Source organism: Suillus plorans (genome assembly GCF_016647745.1).
Source record: "Suillus plorans strain S12 chromosome Unknown HD556scaffold_29, whole genome shotgun sequence".
NCBI classification, from domain to species: Eukaryota; Fungi; Basidiomycota; class Agaricomycetes; order Boletales; family Suillaceae; genus Suillus; species Suillus plorans.
The window spans coordinates 339,032-364,287 of record NW_024537413.1 but is presented as its reverse complement, the minus strand read 5'-3'; the positions used below and the strand labels follow the sequence as shown (position 1 = coordinate 364,287).

At 46.3% G+C, this 25,256-nt stretch overlaps 7 protein-coding genes across 7 annotated transcripts; 4 read left to right on the top strand and 3 right to left on the bottom strand.

Moving 5' to 3' along the window:
* Positions 1–155: 155 nt before the first annotated feature.
* Positions 156–2,082, top strand: HD556DRAFT_1443472 (uncharacterized protein; the record flags this gene model as incomplete). Its single annotated transcript, XM_041306620.1, has 4 exons — positions 156–250; positions 302–519; positions 782–1,829; positions 1,878–2,082. The coding sequence occupies 4 exons, from the start codon at positions 156–158 to the stop codon at positions 2,080–2,082; spliced, it is 1,566 nt and encodes a 521-aa protein (XP_041160083.1).
* A 1,885-nt stretch (positions 2,083–3,967) lies between these two features.
* HD556DRAFT_1443470 (uncharacterized protein) lies at positions 3,968–4,433 on the top strand (the record flags this gene model as incomplete). Its single annotated transcript, XM_041306619.1, has 3 exons — positions 3,968–4,002; positions 4,054–4,139; positions 4,228–4,433. The coding sequence occupies 3 exons, from the start codon at positions 3,968–3,970 to the stop codon at positions 4,431–4,433; spliced, it is 327 nt and encodes a 108-aa protein (XP_041160082.1).
* Positions 4,434–10,503: 6,070 nt separating this feature from the next.
* Positions 10,504–12,141, bottom strand: HD556DRAFT_1308522 (uncharacterized protein; the record flags this gene model as incomplete). Its single annotated transcript, XM_041300154.1, has 7 exons — positions 10,504–10,539; positions 10,591–10,937; positions 10,988–11,178; positions 11,236–11,310; positions 11,361–11,549; positions 11,678–12,039; positions 12,094–12,141. The coding sequence occupies 7 exons, from the start codon at positions 12,139–12,141 to the stop codon at positions 10,504–10,506; spliced, it is 1,248 nt and encodes a 415-aa protein (XP_041160081.1).
* A 2,594-nt stretch (positions 12,142–14,735) lies between these two features.
* On the bottom strand, positions 14,736–15,744 carry HD556DRAFT_1308521 (uncharacterized protein; the record flags this gene model as incomplete). Its single annotated transcript, XM_041300153.1, has 5 exons — positions 14,736–14,908; positions 14,962–15,262; positions 15,316–15,476; positions 15,516–15,626; positions 15,675–15,744. The coding sequence occupies 5 exons, from the start codon at positions 15,742–15,744 to the stop codon at positions 14,736–14,738; spliced, it is 816 nt and encodes a 271-aa protein (XP_041160080.1).
* An 878-nt stretch (positions 15,745–16,622) lies between these two features.
* Positions 16,623–18,175, bottom strand: HD556DRAFT_1308520 (WD40-repeat-containing domain protein; the record flags this gene model as incomplete). The annotated part of the gene is made up of 6 exons (XM_041300152.1): positions 16,623–16,784; positions 16,882–17,389; positions 17,439–17,498; positions 17,546–17,765; positions 17,811–18,005; positions 18,055–18,175. 6 exons carry the CDS (start codon positions 18,173–18,175, stop codon positions 16,623–16,625), a joined length of 1,266 nt encoding a protein of 421 aa, XP_041160079.1.
* Positions 18,176–18,628: 453 nt separating this feature from the next.
* On the top strand, positions 18,629–19,125 carry HD556DRAFT_1308519 (uncharacterized protein; the record flags this gene model as incomplete). Its single annotated transcript, XM_041300151.1, has 4 exons — positions 18,629–18,738; positions 18,778–18,877; positions 18,925–19,017; positions 19,084–19,125. The coding sequence occupies 4 exons, from the start codon at positions 18,629–18,631 to the stop codon at positions 19,123–19,125; spliced, it is 345 nt and encodes a 114-aa protein (XP_041160078.1).
* Positions 19,126–22,452: 3,327 nt separating this feature from the next.
* Positions 22,453–23,082, top strand: HD556DRAFT_1237612 (uncharacterized protein; the record flags this gene model as incomplete). The annotated part of the gene is made up of 1 exon (XM_041297915.1): positions 22,453–23,082. A coding segment is annotated over one exon (630 nt), but the record flags the coding sequence as incomplete, so codon positions are not given.
* Between the last annotated feature and the right edge of the window lie 2,174 nt (positions 23,083–25,256).

The following is a 25,256-nucleotide window of genomic DNA, read 5'->3' as shown; positions in this document are numbered from 1 at the left end:
ACGGCATTTCAATCCATTACAATGGCCTAACGACACGGGCCTATCGCTAAAGCTCGCTAACTTCCGGCTAGAGTTCAACAAAACTCGGGTAAGGCCTGCAAGAACAGCCACCAGAACATGCAGCACACTCAGCATCGTAGCGAACTTGGAAAATTATGCCTGCTGCTCGACCACGACCTCCTCGTCGTTCTGCACGACTCAAAGCGCTGCAGACACCCTTTCGAAAAGACAGAATCTCCATGGACCAAATGTCAGGGCCTGTCACCTGTGGAAGGGGTGGCAAGTCTTGAGGTTCGCGAAGTACTACCGGCCCAGATCAGCCCAAGTTTCAGATACAATGGCTATCTGCTCCCTTCCGCACCCAGAAGGTCGTTGACTACCTCCGTGACCACTCAGCTGATTGTCGGATATTATTCCCCTCTGAAGTAAAACAATCACACCCTGATGATGGCCGCCCCTCGGCCAAAGATAAAGTCTCAATCTGCGCTATCATTGCCAAGCATGTCTTTGAGGACGATGGTGACTATACAGACCACTATGCAAATGCACCGGATAAATTCCGAGACTCTACAAACAATCACATCCAGGCATAAGTTTGTCTGATAGTCCTCCCCCTATGTACTAACATCTATTTAAAGTCTCAAAAAAAATATCGTGAATGCCACGATTGATTGCATGCCACTGGTGCTGGTGTTGTGCTGCAGGACGAACACGCTGCCCAGAATTTACGTGGTATGTATCCCTTTCATATTTAAGATAGTCTAACTGACAAATTTCACAGTGCAGGTACTCAAAGAATTTCCGTGGTACGACAATCTTGCTATCATTTTGAGGGGGAATCCGGCATTGTCCTCTCGAACGGTTTCATCACGCCCGGGAACGGACCACGCCGCCAATTTTTTTTCAATCTCACATTCAGCTGGGAGCTCATACTCTAACGGCTCGAATTCTGGAAGCGCTCAGTATGGCTATGCCCCTGGCACTCATCCTCAGCCTAATCTTGCCAGTGCTAATAATCCTTCTGGCACTCATCCTCCTGGCGCTCATCCTTCTTCCGGCACTCATCCTCCTCCCGGCGCTCATCCTCCTCCCGGCACTTATCCTCCTCCCGGCACTTATCCTCCTCCCAGTAGTCACTATGGATTCAGTCACGCCCCTCAGCCCTATCAGATGGGCTACTGCGAGGAGCATGCCCAGCGCCCCCAGTATCATACTCAATCTCACAGCACGCCTCCCCCCTCTGACTCTCCTCTTGACGAGGATGAGGACATCAACATGCTAGATTATTCTACCCTTCCCAATGATGGGGAGGGGACAGATTTTTCGTTTGGTGACCTACCACCATGCAATCACCCTGTGATGCCTGATTACTGGGACGAACCTAATGTCATCATCCTGGATAGTCCACCTAAGTCTAGGCCTGCAAGATCGAAGCGACCACCTCCTCCATCGTCCCCATCGCTGTCCCTGTCCCCGTCCCCATCCCCCTCTATCACTCCCCCGCCAAAATCAGACTTCATTCTACCGCTGAAATCGCAAACTTCCCACCATGACAGTTGCAGTTCCTTTGCGCTCGCTGATCCAAAGAAACGTCCGGGCATGGCATCACCCAAGCCTATCTCTCGCCGCTCTTCAGGGTCGTCCTCGCAGTCTAGACTGTCATCGTCATCGGCGCCTGCAGCGCCGACATCTAAAGCTGTGTCCTCCATGGGCAAACACAAGCAGACGAAGAAGGCACGGTCCAATATTCAGAGCCAAGTTGATATGATCAAGGATGAGATCGGGAATGCGCAGTCGGATAGGATTACGAGGGAGGAGCTGAAGAACAAGTGATACATGCTGAAGTATAATCTTGCGCGCCAGGTAAGTGAGCACAGATTTCTCAAGACTGAACGTGCCGACGAATGTGTGAAAGCTGCTGCTGCCCATCAATGTTCTTTGGAGGCAAAGGCCTCCGAGATCCGCCTCCGCGAGGCAGAGGCCAAGATGCATGATGCATTGGCACATGCACATGCTGAGGAGGCAACAACGCTCTGCCTCAAGATTGAACTTGCTCAGCTTACTAATCCTTCTGGGTCTTGAGGGTGTGCTATCCTGCTGTTCATACTGCTCATATGTTACACATGTTACTTTCTGTTACATTGATCTTTGTGTATACTAGCTTGCCAATAGAATCTGCAACTATTCCTACTCTCCTCTCCTTTGTGCCCCTGAGTGAGGACTGTCCAATAACAAATCTTTCAACATCTCTCTATGAATGTGACCAGGTGTCCCTTCATACAACCTATCACCCACCTGCCCATTCCCATCTGGTCCTTCATCTTCACCATGAGCAATATTATTGTCCTCCTGACAAGCCCATTTCACTGAGCCCCTGTTCCCTGTAAGATTGTGCTTTTCTTCAAAATGGATTATCATGTTGTGAAGTATCAAATAACACTGAATCCAATGGACAGCTGCCTGCAGGTCCTCTGCTGAATTGATATTCTGTTGAAGATCTCGAAGAGATTGGAACCGCCCTTTCAATGCAGCAAATGCATGTTCAACACGGACACGGACCTAAATAAAATTAAAATGAAGAAAAATCAGGAGAAAAAAATACAAACTTTGGAAAGATAATAATTGAAGGTCCTCTGATTTGCTGTTAGCCATCCATTGCGGGGCTTCTTGAAAGGGGGAATACACCAGGTGTTCAGTGGGTAAGCACTGTCTGCCCAGACCCAGTGATCAGCTGGCAGAAGTGTGTCGTGCTCTTGATAGATACGAGTGGATTTAAATGCATATGCATCATGGACACTTCCAGGGTGACCAAGAGCATAATCAACTATAAGAAGATTATGGGGCATAATGACTGCCTTGAATTTTTTTAAATTTCTTAACCATAAAAAATAAAAACCAATAAACTCACTTGACAACCAAGGGAATACTTAGATTTCCTATCATAAAAAGCCTCATGGAAAAAGCCTGGAGTTGCATACAGATCAACTGTGGTCCCATCAACAGCTAGGATCCCATTCTTCCACTCAGGGCAAGTGGTAGCCTTTGCACTATACTGCCGAGCAAGCTCAAAATCCTTTGAGTCATGGGGAGGGAAGACCATGAAGGCATTGTGCTGGTCAAGCAGTGCAACCATTACACGATTAGTACAGTTAACCACAGAGCCAACACTAACGCCTGCCCATTGAGACACATCCACTAGAGAGATGGAATTGCCATAGTGGCCAGCATGGTTGAGAAAAATTGCAAGTTGAATAGCAACAGGAAGCTGGGGGTTGTTTGAGTTGTTGTGAAAAATAGGATGGTTAGAGATTAGATCGAGGATGTTGTCAAAGATTTCTGGGTCCACACGTAATTTATGACGAAATAAAAGAGGGCGATGTTCTCCAAAATGAACAAGAAGGTGGAGCTGCGGGGCCCTTGGGAGAGGTTCCTTGGGCCTGTGGAGTACACGAGCCCTTAAAACTTCATCCTGGAGAGTTGAAATAGCATCTTGGAGGCGGTTGTAGTGGGCAAGAACATAGCTGTCGGAATCAGATGAGTCATCAGAAAAGTCAGATGAGTCGTCAGATAAGCCAGAGAGGACTGGAGAAAGAGGCGAGGGAGGGGTAATCATGACATTTAAGAAAATATCAAGCTCTGAGTCATGGGTAAGATCAAAAGATTCAAAACTTGAGATAGAGTCCATAGAGTCATCATCTTCCATGACTTGCTGATATCTTGCCCTGGCTACCACAAGGGCAGTCTGGTCAATATCATTCAGCATCTGTGCACGGTTGGATTGACGAGGCATGATGGGGATCAAGGGTATCAAAACCCCTATCTGGTGTGCATATGTGACGTAGATTTCAGTGGAGTTTAAAATTTCGGAATAGTCCGATGTTTCATCTCACGTCGTAAGTTGGCGTCGTTCTCGATCTCACCTCACACCTCAGCACCCAGCACTTAGAACACAGGCCTCAGGCCCATCATGGTCATCACCTTATCAGATGTCATGCATGCAAGGTAAGTGATTTTGTGCTTTTCTCGAGCTCACTAACTTTTGCTCTTATCTAGTTCTATTTTAGTCTTATCAGATGCAGACCCACCTGACCAGCAGCACCTCATTTTTGCTGGCAAGTCGAAGACCGATCATGTTGGAGGTGGAGTCTTCTGACACCACTGACAAGTCCCTCCTCCTCCCCCCGGCCGCTTGACTGTTGTGTCTCCCATCTCTGTGGAGGGACACAGATCTTCGTCAAGTCCCTCCTCCTCCTCCTCCTCCCCCCGGCCACTTAACTGTCGTGTCTCCCGTCTCTGCGGAGGGACGCAGATCTCCATCAAGTCCCTCCTCCTCACATCTCCTTGCTGGTCTTTTTTGCGAGAAGGAGATACTAATTTTGATGTTTGGTCTTGATGCTGCTGGTAAGACTATCCTGTATAAGCTCAAATTGTAACTACCATCGTATTCAATGTTGAAACTGTCAAATATAAGAACATTTCTTTATGATACTTGTGCAAGTTTCCCCATCGCATGCTTCGCAAATCCTAAGTGTCGTTTGAAAGTCCGACGTTGTGCCGATGTGCGCCGAGGATTATGGTGCCGTGTTTCTGTAAGCTCTACCCGAGCTTTAGCGGGCCTTAGCAAGCTTTACCGAAAATCCTAAAACTACTCTGAGTACCCTTAATAGTGGGACTCAGGGTTATGGAAAGCCTACACATCGGCGGTTTCGGAATTTTCACGCAAGCAAGATTTGAATCAAAATGGGATTGATGTATGAGGGATTTTTACTTTGAATTTAGATTTCGGCTCAACAGGAAATTTTGATGAATGGAAAAATGGCAGTGCAAAGTGACACATTTTGACAAACATTTTAAGTCCTCGAGAATATTTCAGGTTTTTCAGCCAAGAAAATGACAATACAAATATGGAAATGTTGTGAAAAAAGATAAATAGAAACTTTTCGACGCAAAAAAATGGAATGCAAAATATTATATAATGTCAAGCATTTCCCATGGCAGTTTAATCTCAAATTTTTCCTATGGCGAAATGTGATAGGAAAATGAGAAGTTTTATGCATGAGAAAATGACATGGGCGCTGGTCGTGCATCCAGCGGGCATTCTTCGCGCATTCAGAAGGCATTCGTCGGGCATTGGGTGACTTTCCGTAGGCCAAATAATGTAAAATAGAATATGACGGACCTTGAAACATATCTGCCAAAGATAATCTTTACAGAAAACCAAACTGTAACACACTTTGAATAAAATAATCAGAGTTTTCTCAGCACCCCAATGGAGGATCTCCTACTACACTATGCTCTGACAAACGATACAGAGGAGGTGGCCTTTCTCGATGACAAAGAAGATGCGAAAATGTTAGCAGCCGCTGTGATTGCTGGAGTCGAGCTTGCTCGACTCCATCATATTGAGACTCATAACTATGGACAACTTTACCTTTGTCATGCCCAACTCCTCCCAGATCCACATCACAATACACCATGGCAAGCATTGTACCAGAGTCAAAACAATCATGCTTTCATTACAACTATGGGCATCGACGTTCAAACATTTGGACTAATCCTTACATTCGGTTTTGCCAGTCAATGGTACAACAAGCCTATCCCACATACTGATGTCAATTCACATGGTATTCCGCGCCTGAATCAGCATTCACTCAATGCTGCTGGAGCCCTTGGGCTCATACTCCATTATCTAAACTCTACTATGCACGAGACCAGCCTGCAACAGATCTTTGCGCTGATTCCAGCCACTGTTTCTCGCTACCTCACTTCAGGACTTCCCATGCTGCTACAGACTCTTCATTCTATGGCTGATGCCACCATTCGATGGCTACAGGGCCCTGAGTTTGAGTGTTGTAGTGCTCTTGTGGTCGCATGTCACCTGCAACTGCAAGGTGCTTTTGGAAGTATCGATGGGCTCAAACTCCCCGTCCAGACTTCTGAGGATGTTGACATTGAGAATGCCACCTACAACGGGTGGCTTTCCGAACACTTTGTTAGTTCAGTCATAGCATTTTCTGCTGAAGGTGCATTTTCTCATCTTTCTCCGACCATTCATACTCAATTGTCGAAAGGTGTCATGATCGCAGCAAGGACCAATGCCCCTGGAAGCTGGCACGATTCTTGTCTTGCATCTCACATTTATACTCAGCTTCAAGTCAGCACACCTCCCAATTATTACCTTGTCGCAGATACTGCCTTCCCTCATGGTTTGACATCCATTGACAGTGTCATATCCCGCATTCTGGACCAACATCCGACGACGTTCCCATGCCTCATCTGGACCTCCGGACCTCCTGTGCATGTCTCCAGACCCAATCCTCTATCCGTCCGGATCCCTGTACTCCTGCATCTGATATCTGGATGCCAGATCTGATATCCACATCTCTGGATCTCCGGATCTGACCTATCTGTCATGTCCGAACCCAAACCTTAAATCAGCGCCCATCCCCTTATGGTAATCACCTGTCTCCGGACTTCCGAACATCCGGATCCGACCCACGTCTATCTTCCGGATCCGACCCGCGTCTATCTTCCGTGCCTTATCCCTTTGTATGTTCCTTCTTGAGTTAGACTTCCTCATTTTCCGTACCTCGTTTCATTTCTGGCTTTATTTTCCTATGTCTTCATCTCCGTCTTCATTTACTATTTTCCGATAGACTAGTGTTTGACTTTTCTACATCTTCCGTCCACAGCCTCGCATAGCTTCGGACTGCGCTGACTGACTCTCCGTTAAGTCCTCTGTAGTATATAAACTCTGTAGAATCTTTGTACTTCCTCAGTCTGAATATCATACACATATTAGTCCTCGCACTAGTCTTCACACTAAGTCCTCGTAACAGTTCTAGTCCTCTGACTTAGTCATTATCCATCTCAGGCCTAGGGAGGAATTCCCTAGGCCGGAGCTCCGCTCCTCCGCTCCTCTGATCCTCTGATCCACCATTCCTCCAAGTTTCCGGAAGTTCCTCCGGAACTTTCCCGCAGTCCTCCGGACCTATTCTGCTTCGGACTTTGTCCTTGCAGCCTTTCCTCTGTTTTCTTCTACTCAGGACTTGTCCTGAGTAGCCATTACACATATCCCTGTCAGGATGAAACTCCATTGTAATTTCCAGAAGTTCCTCCGGAACTTTCCCGCACTCATCCGGAAGTTTCTCGCACTCATCCGGAAAGTCCTTCCGAAGTTTCCCACGCTTTCCCAGAAGTCCTTCGGACTTCACTGGACTTTCTCTGGACTTCATTCTGAAGTTAAGGGCACATACTCAGGTAAGGGGCGCAGCGCACGAGCTGAAGCCAAGCCCCTTGGAATCAGTCCTACCCTTTGTGCATGGTCTTAACAGACGGGCGCATTCGTGCGCCTCTGAAACATGGCCAAGTTTTACATGGCTCAGCTGCTGAAATCGAGGAGCATATGATATTTAACCGAGAACTACTATCTTACCGTCAAACAGCAGAATGGGGCATGCGAGCCATCCAAGGGGCCTTTGGAAGGCTATGCATCCCACTCGACATCTCCAACCAAGAAGCTCGCAGTGACCTTATCGAAATATGTCTTCGGCTGCACAACCTGCATGCCATATGTGTCGGTATCAACCAGATATGAACTGTGTATATGAAGCATTGGCAGGCTACTGAGGATGATCTGGATGTGTGGCAAGACTTCGAAAACATGTTGTTTTCAGAGCAGAGGAAGAAGGATTGAGTCTCGTGCTTCCATGTCACATTAGAATACCAGTAGATACAACTTGTAATACTTGTAATGAACATGTCAGTGCGTTCAGAGTCGTGCGTCAGATGAGGGATGCTATGTCGATGTTGATGCAGGAGATGATGATGGACGAGAGGATAGGAAAAAGACGTCCGAGACAAACCGAGCGCTGCGTCAGATGAGGAATGCAATGTTGATGTTGATGCAGGAGATGAGACAGATGAGACGGAATGAGGACAGACAGCATGGTACATTGGTACCCTAAGCACAACAGAAAACTACATAAGTACCATAGCACGATCAAACCTCTTGTGACCCTTCCTTTTACATTGGTACCCTAGTAAATACAACAAGAAACTAGGTAAGTACCATAGCACGATCAAACCTCTTGTGACCCTTCCCTTTGAACGGCCTTGTAAGGCTCATCAGCTAAGTCCTCGAAGTATGGACAATCAGCATACTTGAGACATTTGGAAGGGCCACACCTTTGAAGGCGAGGCGGCTTGGGTGCCTCAGATGCAGTGCTTTCACCCTCGTCAGTAATCCACTTCATGGATCCCCCACCCTCTGGGAACCACTCCTGATGCAGGTTCTTCCGTTTCGGCATCTGAATATGGTGACGGCGTGTGGATCCATTCATCTCCATCATTTCGATGCGAAGCTCTGCCCGGTCTCATTCATGTTTGACATCGTACATGCAATTGTGCAAGTCGAAGAGTTGACCGTGCATAGTTTCTAGTGTGGCTTGTGAATCATGCAGCTGCTGGCCTTGGGTGAGCAGTTGCGTGGTAGCAAGGCTGCATTTGGCCCGTTCTTCATCATGGTCGCGCTGGGCAGCTGGGTCAAAAGCACTGGAAAGGCGAGTGAGAAGATCAGTGGCTGCAGCTCCTCGAGCATTGTGATGTGGAATAGGCGCATCTGTGCGAGCAGTAGAGCGTGCAATAGCTGTGTGTTGAATTGGGGGGGAGGCACGATATGGCTCATCCTGGTCTGATGCGATGGAGTGATTGTCGTCATCAATGTCATCGTCGTCATTCTCAAGAGTATTGTAGTCCGAGTCGTTCAGGTCATGTGTTCTGGCATGCTCATTGATAAGATGGTTGATGTGATGGGCACATGTAACTTGTGGAGGGCAAACACCATCTCCAGTCAGCTTTGTGGTCTTCACCAACTGCAGGTATGTGAGTAGTCTATCAGTAATAGACAATTCAAAGCTTACCTGTTTGTACTTCGTCTTGAGTGAACTAATTTTGTGTGAAGGCCGGTGGTTCACCTTAGCCCATTGGCAGTACTTGAGGTGAATGGTCTTCCACCCACGTTGACCAAGAGGGAGCTTGTCTTGGACCATGTCGAGGAGAGAATTGACATCTAGATTAGAGTAGTTGTTAGAGCCTTGAGGACGGCCTCGTCTCACTCGCACATCATCATCGTCATCTCCATTCTCTCGGGAACACTTGTTTGCGATAGTGGATGGGATGTTTTCCTTTCCCTTGCCTTTGCCCCTTGGGGCTTTGGCTTTGCGCTGTGAACCTGCCGTTTTGGCTGCAGGAATGTGGCCACGCGCCTCTGCAATAGTCACGGCGTCTGTCAAGTCCAGATTGCCGGAGTCAGGTAGGGGGAGGAGGACAGGATCGATGACATCGTTACTCGGCACCTGGCGCATACCAATACGAGAACTAGACAGTGGAGGAGACATGAACTTGGCTGGACTGAGTGCGTAAGTACCAGACTCTGTGTGAAAAGACCATTGAGATGTAAGAGCCTGTAAGAACTTGAGTATTCGAGACTATGGAAGTGAACAGAGTGAACATACATTGCAAATTCCTGGATGAGGGACCCAAGTGCCGATGCTATTGTGTGCATAGGCGTTGCCGGCATCATTGTAGCACAGTTCTGGGTAAGATAGGCTGGTGCCGGGGGGTATCATAGATTGGGGAGAGGGGATGTCAGACATAGCGTTGTTGTTGTAGTTTTTGAATAAAAAGGATACTTACTTGGTGGTCCTGTGACCCATGCTTTTATATGTCTCCAAAATCCCTGCCAGCAGGTGTAAGGGTGAGCCTGGAAGTTGGTAGAAAGTAGTCAGAATAACGTTAGTACACATACTGAATCAAAGTGTTTAACAAAACATAACTTTACCGGAGTTCAAAGGATGGATGGTGTTCATTAGTTGACTTACATGGGGAGAGTAAAGACGGCATTGCACGACTTGTAACCTGTGCGGTTGCAGTCATATGTGACTGCACTGTCTCCTGCTGTTAATCTTAAAAATTCAGTGTAAAAACTTCACAAAGGAGCTTAAGAATTGGGCCGTAGTGGTTCCTGTATATTGCAAGATGGTGGAATGAGGCAACAACTATCACTATGGAGAAAATGCATGAGATGGGGACCTCAGATGTAGATTACTAAGCGATGAGTAAGCAGATAGCAAGGGCGTTAGTGGCCTAAAACGAAATAATCCGTCAATTATAATCTGTAAGGGGGGCCCCCCCCCTTACAGATTTAGAGTTTGTAAGAGGGTGAAGAAAATAATGCGCGGGAAAGTCGTCCTAAATGAACAGTGGCATCGCGGCAGGGTTTCCTTAAATGGTATTTTTTATTCTATTCTATTCTAAACCGCATTATTTAAGTCTACAGAAAGTCACCCATTTGGTATATTACTTTGTAAGGTAATAAATAACACAATGGTACAGTAGTGCAGTGGTGGTACAGTAGTATTCGTCGGACATTCAGTATATCACTTGGTAAACGATAAACGATCTTTAATTGGCTGACTACGCTAAGGGTGATAGTACATAGTATTACATAATCATGCGTGACTGCTCTACAAGGCAAATCTGATCAAAACACAAACTGATTAACGTTGATGGAGTGATTGTAATATCTACGGTGTTCTTCTTGAGGTAGCACTTAGCTATATCGCAGATAGAACCGCGATGGCTTCCGTCCAGAATAATACACTGTTGGTTCTTTTTGCACAGGGGGGCTGGACTCAGATCTGTGGCAGGTATATGATAATGCTGAATTACAGCGCCTGTGCCATTCGATGAGCAGAACACTGCAACATAGCCTTCAGGGGCGGGTCCATTCTGACCGAGGAAGGGGTCAGGACAGGCTGTCAACACAAATCGATTGTGTAGCCTGCCTCCCATGAAGGAGGGCGAGACTTTCAGCATTGCGTGATAAGTAGTGAATTTAGGGGAGAATTCTTTGTTCATTAACCAAGCTAGTGGGCCTATAATCAAATCAATGGTAATGCTCTGACGGTTCTACGGAAGGACTCACCCTCTTTAGGTTCTTCCGTTCTAGTGTCAAGCATGTCATTGATATCAACAGCCCAGGGGTCGGGTTCAGCAGTCTTTGAGGAATTGACGCTAGACAAAGGGTTAGCAGCCATGTTAAGATCCTCAGGGTTAGCAGTCCACGAGGTCCACGTGGAAGATGGCATGCTAGGATCAATGATGGAAGCTGATGAGCTTGAGGAAACCTTTTCAGGAGGGGGAGTAACACTTCAAGGTTGCGCTACCAGGTACGATCTTTGCCGCATCTCGCAGAAAGATATCATATCGGCTCCTTCGAGCATAATACCATTCAACCTCATCCCGTACCTAAATACCCTATGAAATTAATTCACTGCAAATATATGCATGTCGCTTACCTGGTAACAATGTCTTTGAGTTCCATCTTGGTGCGCTGCTGCCCATGCAAGGCAAGGATGCAATCCTTGGAGTTGAAACTATACAATGTAGCTTGGTAGCCCTTATGGTCACCTCCAACAATAAAAACTTCTTGCCCGATGTCCTTTTTAAAAGAATCCAAGCTGGTGTTGTGTATTTTGATGATGAATCTGATGGGAACATTCACCTGTCAGAAGTCAGACATGCATAGATGGGCCGAGGAGAACGAGTACTAACTAGTGAGCGGTCAATCTCAGAAAGTATAGTCAAATGAGCGCTTAGAAAGTCGACACTTCACACGACCCCTTTCATTGGGTGCTCTGGCCCACGGGCGACTCTCACAACATCTCCGGGCTTGACATCATAACCCCTGTCTTTCGTATACCGCAGTGTTTGGAGGTTGGGGATCCGCCGAACAGCCGCAATGGGAACTGGGATACTTAATGATCCATCTTGAAACCATAGATCGTTTGATGCCTTGGGAAACCAGCGTACGATACCAGATTTCCCTATGTGCTGTCCCACAAGTACTTCTATGTGATCCCCTATTTGGATGGATTCAATATCGGGGGGAGGCTCAAAAAGTTGCTGCATTGGCAGCCATCCTTGCATCGTGTGACTCAGAGGGTGGCGGTCTAGGTAGTACTTCAAAACTTCCACCTATACCCGTGTGTTAGATAATTTTGCAATGTTCAACTGAAAAGAGACACTCACCTCTTCCTTTGAGACGGCTTGACAAAGACGAAATACATCATCTACCATTTCAATGATGTGCCCTTCCACACCTAAATATGGGCCTGCTACCACTCGAACTGTGTCGCTGACCTGGAACATACGTTCTATGTCCTCTATTCAGACATCAATCTCCTTTCAGTGGCCACTTAAGATCAATTCTAGTGTGACAGAACCAGTAGGAAGGTCAGTCGAGATGACCTGTCTGATTTTTGGGCCAAGGTCTCCTTTAACAACCCTGGCCCAATCGCCCACGCGCAAGAACTGCATGGAAAATGCAACCACGGTTGCCTTGAGGAAGGATTGGTTCCACCCCGATGTAGAAACAACAATACTGAGAGGAACAAATGATGCTCCTGACTGTATCTGTAAATGTTGTGAGGTCGCGCGTTGCTGTTAAGACCATGCACAAAGGGTAGGACTGATTCCAAGGGGCTTGGCTTCAGCTCGTGCGCTGCGCCCCTTACCCGAGTATGTGCCCTTAACTTCAGAATGAAGTCCAGAGAAAGTCCAGTGAAGTCCGAAGGACTTCCGGAGGAGCGTGGGAAAGTTCGGAAGGACTTTCCGGACGAGTGCGAGAAACTTCCGGATGAGTGCGGGAAAGTTCCGGAGGAACTTCTGGAAATTACAATGGAGTTTCATCCTGACAGGGATATGTGTAATGGCTACTCAGGACAAGTCCTGAGTAGAAGGAAACAGAGGAAAGGCTGCAAGGACAAAGTCCGAAGCAGAATAGGTCCGGAGGACCGCGGGAAAGTTCCGGAGGAACTTCCGGAAACTTGGAGGATTGGAGGAATGGTGGATCGGAGGGTCGGAGGAGCGGAGGAGCGGAGGAGTGGAGCTTCGGCCTAGGGAATTCCTCCCTAGGCCTGAGATGGATAATGACTAAGTCAGAGGACTAGAACTGTTACGAGGACTTAGTGTGAAGACTAGTGCGAGGACTAATATGTGTATGATATTCAGACTGAGGAAGTACAAAGATTCTACAGAGTTTATATACTACAGAGGACTTAACGGAGAGTCAGTCAGCGCAGTCCGAAGCTATGCGAGGCTGTGGACGGAGGATGTAGAAAAGTCAAACACTAGTCTATCGGAAAATAGTAAATGAAGACGGAGATGAAGACATAGGAAAATAAAGCCAGAAATGAAACGAGGTACGGAAAATGAGGAAGTCTAACTCAAGAAGGAACATACAAAGGGATAAGGCACGGAAGATAGACGCGGGTCGGATCCGGAAGATAGACGTGGGTCGGATCCGGATGTTCGGAAGTCCGGAGACAGGTGATTACCATAAGGGGATGGGCGCTGATTTAAGGTTTGGGTTCGGACATGACAGATAGGTCAGATCCGGAGATCCAGAGATGTGGATATCAGATCTGGCATCCAGATATCAGATGCAGGAGTACAGGGATCCGGACGGATAGAGGATTGGGTCTGGAGACATGCACAGGAGGTCCGGAGGTCCGGATGAGGCGTGGGAATGTCGTCGGATGTTGGTCCGGAATGCGGGATATGACAGTTGTCTAGTCTGCTATACTTGAGACAACAAGTGCGTTTGACCCTAAAGGGGAAGCGAGTGCAGCAAGGATCTAGTAGTGCACGCCAAAGGCGCTACTGGTTGGCTGATGCGAAGCGCGAGAAAGCGCGCAGGTGCGCGCGAGGCGCGGGAAAGCGAAGGTACGCGCGAGGCGCGGGAAGTGCGCGTGCGTGTGAGCGGAAACAAGTGAGAGTAAGTGTGAGTTTGCTTAAGTGGTGATATGATGCAAGACAAGAGATGTGAGTGCGAGGTGCCAAGGAATAGATTGCAACTATATTCTGCTAGGTAGTAGATGGGTAAGTGGGAGGTAGAGTCTAAGTTGGAAAGTTCCTAATAGTATGTAATGCTGGCGCTTATATATGGCGCCTAAGCACTGTCATGCGGAGCCGAAGCGCTACCGAGTAAGGTATGTAAAGCTATATGTAAGTAAGGGTCCAAAATAAAGGTGGAACGATACACAGATAAGAGAAATGGAAACATACACACTAGAGAGCTTGGTGGACAGTGGATGGATGCTTCTGGAAGGCTGGTGCTATAGGGCGATCAAGCGCGGGAAAGCGCGCGCGCATATACATCGTAAAGCGTGGGAATGGTGCGCGCATTGCGCGGGAAAGCTGCGCCTCATATAGGGATAGCTGCAGATAGCACACAGAATGGTGCTGCAAGTTCGTGCAATGAACTCCCTAGTGAAAAGTGCCATATCACACCATGAGAGGCATGAGTCTCTACACCGATTGCAAGTGGAGTTGTATGTCGTCAGCATGGGGGCAGACAACACGTTCTAGGTGATCACGGTGAATATTCTTCAGTAGGAGGCCCATATAGTATCTCTCCCCTTTGTACTGGCATCCTACAACTTCCTCACCACGCTTGATATCGGAGACTGCATCCCTGGTCGAGGAGCGACCGAGATCCCCGAGGCATAGGATAGGGGAACTCCCATGGGGGAACTAGGACCACAATGAAATCGTTTGGCGAGTCAGAATCGAGTACTTGGGCTATGTCACCCTTGTACTTATCATGTTTAAACCTCACCCACGCTGGGTGAGGGAATTTTCTGCTCGACTGCTCAACTGCTCCATGCTCTTCATCCGAAATACAGACATTGTTTGATGGCGAGGTAAAGTGAGGAACAAAGAGATTCGGCGATGGTTTTAGGGCTGTCCACCACTATGTACAGCTGGCCTGCTAGCCAAGCTGACACCACAACACAGAAGTTCTCCTTCCGGAGATGTTGAGCAATGTAGTCTGTGACATTGCCTGTGATTGATTAGTGATAGTAGATGATAAATTATGGTGTTAGAAGAACTTACATTGGACATGGAGAAGATACATTCTCCCATCTTGTGATTGAGCTGAAGCCGAAGTGATCAAACCAGATATTGAGGAGGGAAGAGACTGCTGTTGATTTTGTGATGAGTTGTTCTGTGTGTCCTCGAATTTATTTGCGAGGTGATCAATGACTGCAGCAAACCTAGCAGCCGATGAAGATCCTGGCAAGTGCATCACCTTGCATGACTCGGAGGGGCCGTTGTTGTTGTTCCCCTCCTCCTCCTCCTCTTCATCGTCATCTTTTGCATCTAGATCGAGGTAGGGGTTTTTCAACTTCGGTTGCTGTTTAGCGTTTAGCAGATATACATACAATTGTATCAAAATATTTTACTTACTTTGAGTGGTCTACATGAAGGTTGAACAGGCGACAGAGACAATCGCCTGTCCATAGTAGGAGATTTGTGCGCACGGGAAGCCGGAAGTATATGCTTCGCCTTTACAATGCAAAGGTTGTCCAAGGCAGCCTTGTCATCCCTGTCACCAGAGAACAGCGCATCTCAAGATTCCTTCCAATCGTCTTCATAGTATTGATTACCAAGATACGATAGAAAGGTCTCCTCCATCTGTGGGTACGTCATGTCGGTGGTAAGGAATTCTTCCAAAATTCTCCATGCACGCTCATCTGCTAGGGGTGCTATCTGAATCCCTGTGATACATGTGAATAATGGATGGACATTATTATATTACTACTCACCTTCATCGATTCTGATGCGTTTCGCAGTAGGTGTGTCGTCATTCAATGTAGCCGCAGCGCATTTGGACATTATTCCTGTATATCTACACATTTAGTTATAGGCAACATTATACTAAACTTAAGATGTCACATACTGTATTTGATACTACGTCTACGCTAAGTCTACTCAAAGTCTATTGAAAAAATAGCTATGTCGTATCGAGGTGGTGGTAGCGGAAAGAAGCTATCAAGGCGCGAGAGGTCAGTATTTGTAGTGAATGACTTAATGTGGACTGGCTTACAGTGATTGCGGAAATTTTGCAAATTCGCGGATGTTAGGACACAACATTCTATTGTCCCGTGCTGACATATACGGGAGCGCACTGGGTGCGCGAGTGAATGTAATGATTGGCCAATGCCCACTACATAATTACAAGTACTATACTATCATACATGTATTCATATGTAAAAGTAGTTGGAAAAGTCACAATCTTGGCAAGAACGCCATGATATAGAGAATGACTTCACAATTAAAACTCAGCAGGTTATGTAAACATCTCAGTGACACATGGGCGCTCAATGGGCGCTTCGGTAACATCTCCGGCGGAGTTTAATTATGTAGTCGTCCACTATATAATACCTGTACCTATGTTTAGTTATCTTTCTTTCAGACATGTACATGCGCGCAACAGCTAGTATACTTTACAGAGTTTGGTATAACTTATGTTTTGGAAAAATTCTATATTCTCTTACGTTGAGAGAACAAAAGTCATTTAATTTTAAGTGACCTCTGCATGCTGAAAAGTCGAACCCAGCATCTTGCCTGCTCAAATCAATTGGTAATTTGCGCCTGCGTGCATAACTTAACTTCTTGATTTCCTGTATTGAAAATATCTATCACAGTGACTCCGTACTAAGTACCAAGAAAAATCATGGCCTGTGACTCCTCGTCATGCCCCATCTCAATCCTCAATATTCCGGTCTTTCCTTGCCCAGTACGTATCCTATCTTCATTTGAATTTCCTGCCATGTCCCCTCGGTGTTTAATATACTGCTCCACCCAGACACGGATGTCATCATTTGTGGGCTCGTGTGGTCAAGCCAAGTTTCACCAGATATTTCCCAGAGATTCTAATGAGATTGGTGTGTTCATTTTAACGAACTGCATCATCAGGGTAAGTCAGTACATTGTGGCCCATCGTGAAATATGATGTATGACATGGCTAACATATGCAATCAGAACCATTGTGATAACCAACTGTACAATTCCTCGCACAAAGTTTTTGAGTGCCCTCCCAAATGGACGTGGTGTCTCAAGATTGTTCCGTTGGCGACTCCAGACAGAGATTATCAGCTCTGTATCATCCTGAGACATTGCCCCAACAATTATACTGTGGTAAGTTCCGTCATAGGTCTTGCAGTCTGTCAGGCACTTAAATAACCAGGAATGAAAATGCCGCACAGTAACCACCTGCACTCTTGTCTTATTGGCATGCCTTGACACTTGTTTGAGGTTTCCCTCATTTTTGTCGAAAACATATACGACACCTGTGTCACTGCCACCCACTACTATGTCAGTCTTTTCACCAAACACTACTTGTTTCAAAAATGTTTTGACAGGGTTAGTATTATAGGTTGTGATGCATACTGCATCGTCCAGTTGGTGCAAGCTAAATCCATTAGTGACATTGTCGATGAGAAATAGTGTTTGAGTGATGTCCACAGAAGCATGCCCGCTTTGATTAAATGGTAAGAATGCTGATCTTTTGCGATGAAATCCCTCACATTAGGGGTCCAGCATTGTTTGTAGCGATAATAGCTCCATCTGTACCCCAAAGCGCATGACTACAAGGTATGTCAGAATCATCCGTGAGGATCGTGTATTGACATACACCTCTCCGTCATACATTCCGAAGACTAACAAATCTCGACTTGCAGTGTGATTGAAGTTTATCGTGCACGGGATCGTGGTAGAGAGCTTGATGCTGAAGATCAGAATTAACGGTCCTTTGAAGTCAAATGACCAAACTTGAACATGTTTGTCCCATGTCCCAGTAGCAATACGAGTATCATCCCCAGCGTGGTCATAGGTAAGACACGTGATCTCTTTACCTGTGCCAATTCTTCTTGACACTTTGGCATTAAAGTCCTCCATACCTTCGCCCTGTTGTTGCCAAATACCGATGAATCCTAATCTTGTGCCATAGCATAATGTCTCATGTGTTGCATCTTGGCGGGTGATCCAGCATACACATGTCATGGAATTGGCTGGATTTCGAAGGGCTACATTTTGACGTGGGGATGGGAGCTGAAGTTGCTGTTTGAGGTCCCAGATTCTCGTGCCATCCGAGCCTACTTTCTAGTAAGTCGATCCTATGGCACTGTCACACATACAACTTACCACCGCTTGCCAACAGACTGCCATTCCTTGAGACTGCCAAACAATTGATTGTGTTCTTGTGTCCGACGAGACGCCCTTCAAGGCGATATTCCTTGCAATTTTTGGTGGGTAGGAAAAACATAGGCTTACGATGTAGGGTCAGTCTCACTTGTCTTTGAGGCCTTAATAGTAATCATGCATACAATTAGATAGTCGGATGACATGTCATATAATAACGAAACACTTGGCGACAACACAACAACAATAGGTGATATGTGACGACATCTCCCTGGTAACTTTGTTCCCTAGCGGGTACTAGTCTCCCGGGTTCTTGCAATCAATCCATCATTAAATCCTAGCTCTAACTGTCTAACTGTGTACTGATCAGTCTGTGATCATGGTTCATAGATCTGCACCTGTCCCTGCATTTTACCAGGCAGATGATCCTCCGCAGCCAATTCCATTATTGACATATCACACAGAGATTCTTTATCTGACACCATCGTTCGTCTTGATCTCTCCACAAGAAGAGATAGCATTTTCTACTCATACACTCCGGGGACGTATCCATGCTCCATCGTGCATCCTCACAACCATGTCGTTTCGTGTAACCCCATCCATCCCCTCTCGCACTCCTACTCCCAAACTTACCAAGTCGGTCTCTTTTTTGGCAGACCAGAATGGCAAGCCAGAAAAGATGTCCATGTATTTTTCCATCTTATCATCGGATTCGAATGGATCCAGAATCCTCAAACCGGAGGGTGAAGCAGGACACCGAGGTTGTGGAGGATATAACTTAGAAAAGGCACTCAAATGGGATCCTAGTCACTTCAAGAAGTTCAAGGTGGGTTCTTTTTCCATGATCTGGTATTGTATTCATTCCGACATTAGGATTATGTTCACCGATCGATCGACAATCATTGCAATACTAGCAAGAGCAAGACAAACCAAACACCTACAGCATTGCACTCTGTTGAGAAAGAGGTGCATCTTCAGTGTCTTCACTTGTTTCTATCTAACTTGGTATTGAGGCTGTCACTCACTTTCCAGAATTGCATGACTATATGGGGTGTTGGCCAGTGGGAGATCTAGTCCATATGCAACTAAAAAATATCTCCGCTAAGGAGCGACAAAAACTTGCGAAGAAAAAATAGTTAGAAGCAAACTTAGCATTAGTCTGATGGAACACTGATTTAATCGACCGAATGAGTTTGAACTTCGTGCCTCTACTTATGAATTAACAAGGTAGTAACACTGAGAACCTCCGTGATACCGGATATGAGGTCTATCTGTTGTTATCTCTGTTTGGTTGGATCCATCATTCAGGTAAGTGTGATTTTCAGATAAATTACGCTAGTGTCAAACAAGTCTTGCAGGATGTACCGCCTGATGGCTTTTCTTTCCTCGCATCCTGACGAAGACCCAACCGGTTTCACTAGTGAGTCATACCCGCTTCAGGAGCTTCACCCCGCGCACACATATCCACCTGCACCCCAGCCTGCTACTAGCTCTACAACGATCCACGCTCACCCATTCGAGCCTACTTTATTCAATGAGGACTCCGCAATGGCAGCGTATAACCCTTGGGGGGCTAGCTGACGGATGAGAGAGGAGGAGGATCAGCGTGTCAGCCTTTTGATACCTTTTTCGTATCTTAGCTCACATATATTTAGCCTGCTAAAGTTCTTCTGAAGGAAATCGATTTGTCATCCGGACTGCACAGTGATTTATGTGAGCTATGTTATAGCCACCACGAGCTTTTTCTCCGAAAGCGCTATGTGCAGGTAAGGCATCAGATTTGCATAAAAATGACCATGTCTCACTCGCCTCCAGATCGGTGCTCACTCACGCGAATCCGAGATGCAATCTGTCATTGGGCAGTATCGCGAAAAGAATGCAGATCTTGAGTGCGAGAAAGTTCAGGCCCTTACCTCATTAGAACAGCAGCACTGCAAGGAAGTAACAGCAATCCAGGTGGGTGTTAAGACCATGCACAAAGGGTAGGACTGATTCCGAGGGGCTTGGCTTCAGCTCGTGCGCTGCGCCCCTTACCCGAGTATGTGCCCTTAATTTCAGAATGATGTCTGGAGGAAGTCCGAAGATGTCCGAAGGACATCCGAAGCACGGGAAACTTCGGACGGACGTTCTGGACGAGTGCAAGTAACTTCTGGATGAGTGCGGGAAAGTTCTGGAGGAACTTCCGGAAATTACAACGAGGTTTCATCCTGATACAGATACATGTAATGGCTACTCAGGACACGTCCTGAGTAGAAGCAAACAGAGGAAAGGCTGCAAGGACAAAGTCCGAAGCAGAATAGGTCCGGAGGACCGCGGGAAAGTTTCGGACAAACATCCGGAAACTTCGGAGGATCGGATGAGCGGATAAGCGGATGAGCGGATAAGCGGATGAGCGGATAAGCGGATGAGCGGATAAGCGGATGAGCAGATAAGCGGATGAGCGGATAAGTGGAAGCTCTGGCCTAGGGAATTTCTCCCTAGGCCCGAGATGGATATTGACTAAGGCGGAAGACTAGAACCGATAGGAGGACTTAGAGTGAGATCTAGTGCGAGGACTAATATGATATTCAGACTGAGGAACTACAGGACATATACAAGAGTTTATATACTAAGGAAATAACGGAAAGATCAGTAAGCAAGCATCCGAGGCTATGTATGAAGCATACGCAAAGTTATCAAGCGCAAGTCGGAAATGAAGCATAGGTTAACAGATCAGTAAGCATACCGGTAGTAAGTATAACCGAGATACCGAGGACAAGGAATACCGAATAGAGGAATAGGCTGTGTTAACGTTATATGCACAGGAATTGAATTAGGAAGCTTATCGTATATCGGATCGGATCGGACCGGACCGGACGTCCAGATGAGACGCGTGGATTGAGGTATGGAGGTAAAGGTATGTGGATGTGGATGTGCAGGGGTGCAGGGATCCGGATGGATAGAGGACTGGAGACATGGATAGGGTGTCCGAAGGTCCGGATGAGGCGTGGGAATATTGTCGGATGTAGGTCCGGAATACGGGATATGACAGTGGGACATTTTTATTGCATGTTGGACTGTTGTGACTTTCATTGGCAGGACCGGATGACACTTGATTTTGAAGAGGCACAACATGCCGCTGTAGGAATACAACACAGTGGGGCTATATGAAGATGGCTCCAAACTGATATCTTTATGTTGTGGTCATCCAACACCTAGTCTGCTATACTTGTGGAACAAGTGTGTTCGACCCAGGGGTCTGCGGTCTGGGAATAGTTTTGGGGGTAAGTGAGTGATGTGGGGTCAATAGTCCGAGCGCAGGAAACAATGTCCGATGCAAAAGCGTCGGGTCCGATGTTTTTGGGGTTTCGGGTTATCAGGTTCGGGTTCGGGGTATTGGAAACTAATAGTAACGCTATAGCGAGCGTCGGAAGAGCGAGTGGTATGCGCAATAATAATGGGCAGTGAAGGAACGATGATATTCGCAATGTCAACTAAGAACTACGAAATATCAGGTTTGACCCCTAAGCGTCGGAGAACAGCTCTCCTCTACTTGGATGATGGTAATGCTATGGGGAGTCCAATATTTATGTAGATACATAGAAGTCTGGAACCATATAGGTGAAAGTAGTAGCGCAATATCTTCGGGTCTGATGTCCTATGTAATAAGACATGAGGTGCTGCGGACATGTAATAATGTGGTCTACAATGTTAGCAATGGGAAAACAAGTAACTGCGCACCTAGTGGGGCTAGCAAAATGACACAGGACATAGGTAGGACGAGTGCGCACGATATCTGATAGTCCGATGCGAAGTCTGATAGTGCAATGTGCAATGTGCAAAGTCTGATGTCTGATGTTTTTGGGTTTGGTGTGTATTGAGTCGGATATGATAGGGAATGATTCAGGTAATGATTAGCATTCAACATGCATCGGAAATTAGACCTCTATGAGGCCACAGAGATGTCGGTCTCTACACCGCACACGTGGAATGAAGTATGTTATTGTTAGTTATATGATCATTCACCTCTACAGTATGCATTTCTATGTCTTTTATGTGTCTTATTGTGCCTTCATACTCATAGCATTATTCCTGACACTTTACTTACTATTTACATGACTTCCTGACCTCCCTAGGACGTCCCTAGGTCGAGTTATTACTTACCCTTTGATTGTGGCTTGTCTGTTTACATTTGTTTACCATACGTCGCCCATATCCCAGAGTCCAGTGCTCCCTGCCTCTTTGGCAACTTACTCTGGACTCTAGGTACTGTACAACTTTACTACACCATTCAATAGATTGGCAACTTACTCTGGACTCTAGTCTGATCTCTTCTGGCCTCTCAGTAGCCTCTAGAAGCGGCCCACTTCACTCCCATCTTAACATTCAGATACGCAGAACTGTTCGTTGTTCACATTCAACGTCAAGCCGGATGTATGTGTATACGCCGACAGAACATCTCGTGGCTGCGATATTTCCAAATTCGAATTGAACATTGAATTCAAATGGAATGATGCACACAACACATTCAGCAAACATTCTGGGATTGATAAGCCCATTGTCTCTCAGACCGACAAGGGCTTTGACACAACGAGCTATGCTGGCGCTCAGCTCGGTGCTCAATATCGCACTCACGCATTCTCTGTATTGATCATCTGTAATTGCGCTCGCATTCTCAGATGGGATAGGGAGGGAGTTATCATTACAGGCTCCTTCGATTACAACGACAAGCCATACTTAGCTGACTTTTTTTATCGTTACGCACAAGCATCGCCTGAAATGCGTGGTGTCAATACATCTGTGATGCCTGCCAGCGCCGAGGATGCTGACCTTGCAAGGACGGTGTTAGGCCTTCCAACTACCACACGCATGTTCAAAGTTGCAGTCCCTGAGGATCCTGACGTCAAGGACTCTAGCCAGCTGACGTTGATTATCCCCCAGCCTGTTGCCAGAGGTTTTCCGCCTGTTGGCCGTTGGACTCACACGTGCCCTGCATTTGACATCCTCAATAAGAAGATCGTGATGTTCAAAGACTCTTGGCGGTGTCGATAAAGGATGTCCTACCTGAAGGTGAGACCTATAAATTATTAACATCACACAAAGTTCACAATATCACAAGATGCATTGCATTTCACGATGTAATCCACCCTATCCCTCAGCAAAACACTCAAACTGTCAAGTTTGGAAGCACTGAATGGGCGTGTCCCAACAAGGCTGTCACTCCGCACACTCTTCACTGCCTCGCCCTTGATATCGTGGGTGAGAAATTGAATGACTTTCAGAGTTCCCAACAACTTGTGCAATCTATCCGTGACACATTACTCGGTGTGTGTCTTTGAACCTTGCATATTACCTGATGAACATATTCACATTATGCCCACATCACTCACTTACCCCCAAAACTATTCCCAGACCGCAGACCCCTGGGTTGAACACACTTGTTCCACAAGTATAGCAGACTAGGTGTTGGATGACCACAACATAAAGATATCAGTTTGGAGCCATCTTCATATAGCCCCACTCTGTGTTATATTCCTACACCAGACGCAATTCATAACACAGGTATTGGATGCTGATCCATTGGTGGGGTCTGGAGGATGCGCAAAATCGAGCTGGCTCATTGCGAGAGCATATTTTCCACAAGATATATTTGTCGACTGCAAACCACTTGACAACGTTATCCTTGAACTTGCTCAGTTCTTCTCACATAGGTACTCCATACTCCCCCCTGAAGAGCAGGAGGAACTTGCGCAACCCCGGATCACATTCAAGCACCTTTTTACCAAAGAGCCTGTATGGACGGCGGGACATCAGAAAATGATAGATTTCGTGCAAAACATAATGTCGAAGCTGCCTGCTTACAAGAAGGAGGTGGGTATGCGAGTCCTGCACTCACATGACTCTGTCATCAAGATTTACAACAAGTATCTTGAGGCACCCGGCTGGCCTGTTCAAGATGCAGCCGTGCTGCAAAAACTGCATCCAAGCGACAAGAAAACTGGACGTCGCATGTACATGAAGTCCCTATGCCTCTTGCAGGACATGACGCCAGTGCGGGTACAAGTCACACCAACTGGAAAGAAACATAGGCTAGATCCTGAGGATAACAATGAGATCCTCAGTTCAATAGCTGGCCTGGGTGATCTTGCGTCCTTAGCCTAACGATATTCTAGTGTTACTTTACGAGCTATATTCATTTATGATACTTCGTGCATGTCATTATTTCATATACATTGTACAGACAAAGGATGATTCGAGTACCTAATCACAGCTTGTATCTCTTCTTAGGCCGGATGTGTTGCAGAGGCTACTGCCTCACATCTCCATTTTTAGCATGAACTCGATGGCGCGCAATGGCACGGACAGGCTCTGCTCTTCAGAACACAAGGTTTTGCAAAAGTTATCCCCAATATGTCCAAACGATCATATCTCCCACCCATTACATTGGCCACATGCACAAGCTTGTTTGCAGTCTTGATCTTTTAAAACTCTTTTGACGCAGCCGTTCGTTCTCAATACTTATTCCTTTATAGGCCCAAAATTTCTTCATTCAAGCCCATGCATCACGTTCTATCTATATCTCTCATTATGCACCCGCCCAGCAGTGCAAAGAGAGCATGCCCGCTATCGTGGGATTAGTCGATTACATAATTTCACATATGATACATTAGGCGTGCCTTTCACATCATTTGTCTCTTTTCCTGACTATGTACACACATTTGAGCAATGTTTGAGTTCGTTTATAACTGGTATATTTCATTTGCTTTTATATTAATTGCATTAGGATGGATAGTTGTACTTGTACTGTAGTAGTTGTAGTTACCAGATTTAATAAATAACAAGTGACATAGAGTTGGTACAGGGATGTACATCAGGCTATCCTGATAAAAACCCGAGCTAGTATGCTCGGGTCCAACCAAGGCTTCGCCATCTGCAGTAATTGTAAGCACTTCCTTAGTTCAAACAAAGATTGTAATTTATGCCTGTTCAGCAACATTTCAGACTTGATTATTTGCAGACTTCATCTGGCGCAGACTACCATTCGTAAGTCCCCAGTGACTGCCCATGAATTTTCAGTGCTAATTAACTACTTCCAGTTGTAATTGCCTGAGTTTCTCCCAGGTGAGCGCCCAGCTAGCAGGCGCTGTGCAGCTTCAACTGAAATGGACGTCTTCTACCTACAAGGGTCTCCAGGGTGAACATTGTACTTCAGCAAGGATACCAAT